Source organism: Limulus polyphemus, unplaced genomic scaffold (assembly GCF_000517525.1).
Source record: "Limulus polyphemus unplaced genomic scaffold, Limulus_polyphemus-2.1.2 Scaffold9574, whole genome shotgun sequence".
In the NCBI taxonomy this organism is placed as follows: Eukaryota; Metazoa; Arthropoda; class Merostomata; order Xiphosura; family Limulidae; genus Limulus; species Limulus polyphemus.
The window spans coordinates 10,383-16,516 of record NW_013675184.1 but is presented as its reverse complement, the minus strand read 5'-3'; the positions used below and the strand labels follow the sequence as shown (position 1 = coordinate 16,516).

Sequence of the window (6,134 nt, the reverse complement as noted above, 5' to 3'; positions counted from 1 at the left end):
AATGGTTGTTGTCAGGGCAGTACTGTGGGGAATACAATCAGTGTGAGACTATAATGGTTGTTGTCAGGGCCGTACTGTGGGGAATACAATCAGTGTGAGACTATAATGGTTGTTGTCAGGGCCATACTGTGGGGAATACAATCAGTGTGACACTATAATGGTTGTTGTCAGGGCTGTACTGTGGGGAATACAATCAATGTGAGACTATAATGGTTGTTGTCAGGGCTGTACTGTGAGGAATACAATCAATGTGAGGCTATAATGGTTGTTGTCAGGGCCGTACTGAGGGGAATGCAATCAGTGTGAGACTATAATAGTTCTAAGTGATCATAGTGGACAACTTACTCAGTACTATACACATTGATATCTGAAACAGTGAATAGTTCTAAGTGTTCATAGTGGACAACTTACTCAGTACTATACACGTTGATATCTGAAACAGTGAATAGTTCTAAGTGTTCATAGTGGACAACTTACTCAGTACTATACACATTGATATCTGAATAGTCAACAACATATACTTAGTCACTGATTCCTAAAACACACACACACACAGGACACATATAAAAATAGATCTAAATACAATAATAATTTATTCTTCATACCTGATGGGCACAGCGTGGAGGTGGACTAAGAGGGCATCTGATGACCGACCACGAATCCTTTTTTATGTTGTATATAAACTGATCATTGTACATAAAAGTCTACAAATAAAGTATAACAACAGCTGTACACAAAACATATTTACAATGCATTTAAATCATCACGTATGAAAACTAATTTTCACTGAAACCGTACAGTTCAAATGAAGTCTATGAAGTACAAAAGAAAACTTAATTTTATGAGAAGAATAAACCATACTCATTAATATTTTCAATTGTCAGTAGTTTTTAAAGTTTTGTATATTAAACTTAACAAAAACTATCTAAACCCTTTCATTAATAAAATTAGTTTATTATTCTTAAAGTCACATCATATATATAAAAAAAAGATCATGTCATTAATTGATTACATTTAATTAATATATTATTTTCACGAGACTTCGATAATTAGAATAATCAAAAACCATAATTTCAGTTTGTTGATTATTTTTGAGATGCATGACCTTAATTAAACTGAAAAACTTTCATTAATCAATCAACATAATTAACTAATTATCTTAGGTTACACCAATCAAAGTTCTAATTCTAAACATTCAAAACACCATCAACCACATAAAAAGTAATGATTCACATCCACGTAACTGTCAAATTCTCTTAAAATAACATCATCATTAGGCACACCATTTCATAAACTTACAACTGAGAGAAATAGTTCTGTCCATTAAAGTCGGGTTCTTGTTTGGATCCATTCTTTGCACGTTATAATACAACCAGAGTTTTGAACCAAAAAATTACTGTATTGCTTTTACACTGTTCACTTCAGTGGGAGTCCACGTATTACATTATATTAGGGAGTTTTATTTTTATTATTTTATTCAGTGCACAGAAATGACCAAAATAATAGAGCAGAATCATACTTTTTTCTATATAAAGTACATAAGGAATCCTACCAGCCGTATACTTCATGCATTTCTTGCTTGGTTCGTACCTTACAACTGTGAAACCACTACACACACAACAAAAAAGTCTGCATAGTCTCATTTAGTAATTATAGGGTTATGATAAAAAAAAAGGGAGAAACAAATAGTGGTGCAGTGAAAACATTTCCCAATTAATACATAAAAAGGGTTTGCAGATTTACAATGCAAGGAAGTTCAAGATATCAGAGAAAAAATAATAAAAGGAACAAGATTACTCCATTATTTAAGTACACTTACCTTATTGCCGTTGTTATATTCTCCACCAAACATGATTAATTCGTCTTTCTCAGGATGAGCACTAAATGTAAAGCCACTTCTAAAATTAAAAAAAATTTTATTCGGGTAAATATATATTTCAACAGTAACAGAATTAAAAATCACTTTAAAAAACATTTCTAATTAATGTCTTATAAAAAATTTAACTACCTACTACCAAATTTACAAAGTTTTGAAAATTTTATATTATTTTTATTATTAAATTAATAAGGTGAAAATTACCTTCTTTGATTTATGATAAATCTGTCTATAAATTCACACAATTGTTATTATTAATTTTACTAGTTGCAAAAGAGCACTGCATCGATGGCCCGAGTGACACAATGTCAAGATCATGTCACACTATTGGGTTACTTCCCAAACACGGGATCCAAATTATGATTTCCAAAGAAGAATTTTTCCCAACTTATAATATTGTTTCAAGTAATTCTTTAATAAATCAACATAGCCAGAAATATCAAGGAGTTTAATGTCATCGGTAAACTTAATGATAACGATCATTACCTTAAATAAAAAAACGTCCAAGTACTGACCCATGAGATACTTTAATTGTAATAGAAATATCAAGGAGTTTAATGTCATCGGTAAACTTAATGATAACGATCATTACCTTAAATAAAAAAACGTCCAAGTACTGACCCATGAGATACTTTAATTGTAATAGAAATATCAAGGAGTTTAATGTCATCGGTAAACTTAATGATAACGATCATTACCTTAAATAAAAAAACACCCAAGTACTGACCCATGAGATACTTTAATTGTAATAGAAATATCAAGGAGTTTAATGTCATCGGTAAACTTAATGATAACAATCATTACCTTAAATAAAAAACGTCCAAGTACTGACCCATGACATACTCTAATTGTAATAGAAATATCAAGGAGTTTAATGTCATCGGTAAACTTAAATAAAAAAACGTCCAAGTACTGACCCATGACATACTCTAATTGTAATAGAAATATCAAGGAGTTTAATGTCATCGGTAAACTTAAATAAAAAAACGTCCAAGTACTGACCCATGACATACTCTAATTGTAATAGAAATATCAAGGAGTTTAATGTCATCGGTAAACTTAATGATAACTATCATTACCTTAAATAAAAAAACGTCCAAGTACTGACCCATGACATACTCTAATTGTAATAGAAATATCAAGGAGTTTAATGTCATCGGTAAACTTAATGATAACTATCATTACCTTAAATAAAAAAACGTCCAAGTACTGACCCATGAGATACTTTAATTGTAATAAGGGTCCAGTTTGACTGGATTCCATTAATAATAATATTTTGTTTTCCTCATCTAACTGACAACTCTTTCCCCAACCTCTACTGATTGATTGTGTGGCACTTTATTAAGGGCATTTTAAAATTTAACTCTACCAAGTCCACACCCTTTCCTTCGTCCACACATTTAGTAACATTATATATATATTCTGGAAGTTTCACTAAAGTACCAACACCAAATTAAATATATTCTTATATTTCCATACACTATCTAACAAAATTTTAAAATAATTCAAACTAAATACACATACCATGCCATCAAACAAACTATTTGACAAATTCATAATGTTAACTGAAAAACTGTATTACAGACTGACAAAGTTGAAATCTATGACCTCAAATATACATTTTAAGTTTTTTCACTCCACCACTCAATAAGGACACACCAAAACCAGACTGTATAAACTGTTAAAATCTTTGAAAGCATAATCTATGTTCTAAATAGTTAGGGAAAACAAATCTAAAACTTCCAACTGCTCTCTGAACTTAACTTTTTTAAACCAAGAAGAGAAAATATCATGTAAACAAATGTAAACATTATGTAAAAGCCAGTATAAGCACACGGCAAACAAATACATTTTCCCTTTTTGTACATAAAAAGAAAAAAAAAGTAAAACAAGACACTTTCATAGCAACAAAATTGTAAATAATTGTATTCATTTAAAAGATAATGTGCAACTATTTAAATGTTAATTTTTACACACAAAACGAAATAAGATATAGTGTATTGTACCTGACAGATGGAGGTGCACATTGTTCTTCAATAACTTTTTGTTTTTTGCAATCTTCTTCTTGAAACTTAGCTATCAGACTTTCAATATCTTCCTAAAATTAGTATCAAACAAAGTTTATTTCAATATAAAATAAATCTGCAAAGTTTGAACTAACACAAGATCTTTAAAACTATCTAAAGAACATACATTTCTTATAAATAACATAGTCAACAGTAACATTACAATTCTAATGAGTGAGAAATCAAGTTTCTTCTCAGTTCCTCAACCTTTTCGATAACAGGGACCGCCTCGCTGCCTCCCTAAACTGTTAATGGACAACTAAAATACAACAAAAATAATTATGATTTGCATATGAATATTCTGTCAGTTTTTGTAAAACCCCACGGAGCAGTAATGAAGTTACGATGGACTAGCACTGAGCCACGTTATTCCTATTTTCTACTACCATACTAATGCCTATATCCAATCTCCTCTTAAGACTTGTTCAATGTTCTGCTATAGTTGAAAGTAAATAGTTCTATATATGCCAACTACTCTTTGAGAAGCAACACTGCTCCTACCGGAGTTTTGTACGAGTCTTATGTATTTTAAACTAATTTTATTACCTGCAAATACTTTGAAATGCCACTGTATAGTCTTATAGCTTCCAAGTATTTCTAAAAACTTTAAAAACCTCAATCATAGCCCTCCCTCAAACAAAAACAACTTTTTCCTCTCCAAGATCCCTTTCTTCAGTCACACATGCTGGGTGAGTTTCCATCCATAACACAAAAAATACAGCAATAAGAGACCATTTAGTCCTTCAAGGTTGTCCATGCACACACCCCTTTACTAATCTAAACCCACTATTTACTGTACTGTATACTGGAAATCATCATTGCTCTCTTAAATCTTGTAGAGTACTGTTCTCCACTACTGTTGTTGATAGCTCATTTCATACATCAATCACATTCTTAGAAAAATAACACTATTTTAACTACTTGTCGTTTTTAAATATATATATATCATGAAAGTTCTCCTGTAAAATAACCTTTCAAACTTGGAATCATCCAAAAAACTCTTCTCTAGCCTGGGTCCTCTAAGTTTAACAACTCAAGGTCCTTTCTTACAATACATGACTAAAGCTAAATATAATATTCCAAATGATGGCTAACCAGCACCTTTGGGTTTAATGCTAATTTACTATTACACTTATACTAATTTAGTAGTTATAGTGAACTGTCTGTAATCGTGCCTCCTGGTGTGGAATAATTTTTAAATGAGGGTATATTTTGTGGAACACAACAATTTTATCAATTAATTACGGTCAATCTAAACACATTCCATCGTTTAAGTTGTTCATTATTTATAGTTATTTCTTACTTCTCCTTTCGCGACCAATTCCTTTTTCAGTTTCTGAAAAGCCTTCTTTTCTGTTTTCTTTGTAGTCTTCTCAGCTCCTTTGCCTTTTTTCTTGTCCTTTTTACCCATGACTTAAAAGCAGTAGTATGTCAATAATGTAATGTATTACTATAAAATAATCATATAAATTTCAATTATTTTTATTACTTTAACTAGAATAATTAATAAAGAATATTTAAAACTTGTAATACTTGTAAACTCACGTCACTCGTCCTATGGCCTATCGTTCTGATTCAAACTTGAGTGTGTTTGTGCCGTGCCGTTTACAGTGCCATCTAGAAGACCTTGTTATAACTTTAAAATATGTAAAGAAAGAAAGAAAAAAATGTATAATTCCAGGATAGAGTTTAAGTTTAAAGACTCTTTCCTTAAGAATAGAAAAGATAAATTTACAAAAATACACACAAATAAGTATATTAATTCTACTGTCTTTTTACATTGATAATAATTAATATCCTCTTGCGTACCTTTAATATAAAATATGTTGAAACATCAATAAAAATGCCAAATTTTGCTTCTCATGCAACCTTACTTTTAGAAATGCTAGAGTTAGGCATGAAATGGTGAAACTGTTTTAATCGGTTGGTTTATTTGTTTGTTTGTTTTAGCACAGAACCACACGATAGGCTATCTGAATTCTGCGCACAACGATGTTTGTTTGTTTTTGAATTTCGCGCAAAGCTACACGAGGGCTATCTGCGCTAGCTGTCCCTAATTTAGCAGTGTAAGACTAGAGGGAAGGCAGTTAGTCATCATCACCCACCGCCAACGCTACTCTTTTACTAACGAATAGTGGGATTGACCGTCACATTGTAATGCCCCCACGGCTGAAAGGGCGAGCATATTTGGT

General features: G+C 31.3%; 1 protein-coding gene across 1 annotated transcript in view; it reads right to left on the bottom strand.

The window, feature by feature from the left end:
- The window catches only part of LOC106475983 (kelch domain-containing protein 4-like), a 10,940-nt gene extending 5,405 nt beyond the window's left edge, over positions 1–5,535 (bottom strand). Inside the window, exons 1-4 of the mRNA XM_022379975.1 lie at positions 5,246–5,535; positions 3,883–3,974; positions 1,820–1,898; positions 606–704 (exon numbers count right to left, since the gene is read on the bottom strand). Coding sequence (XP_022235683.1) covers positions 606–704; positions 1,820–1,898; positions 3,883–3,974; positions 5,246–5,353 — 378 coding nt within the window. The 5' untranslated portion in view covers positions 5,354–5,535. The remainder of the gene's footprint in view (positions 1–605; positions 705–1,819; positions 1,899–3,882; positions 3,975–5,245) is intronic.
- Positions 5,536–6,134: the final 599 nt, after the last annotated feature.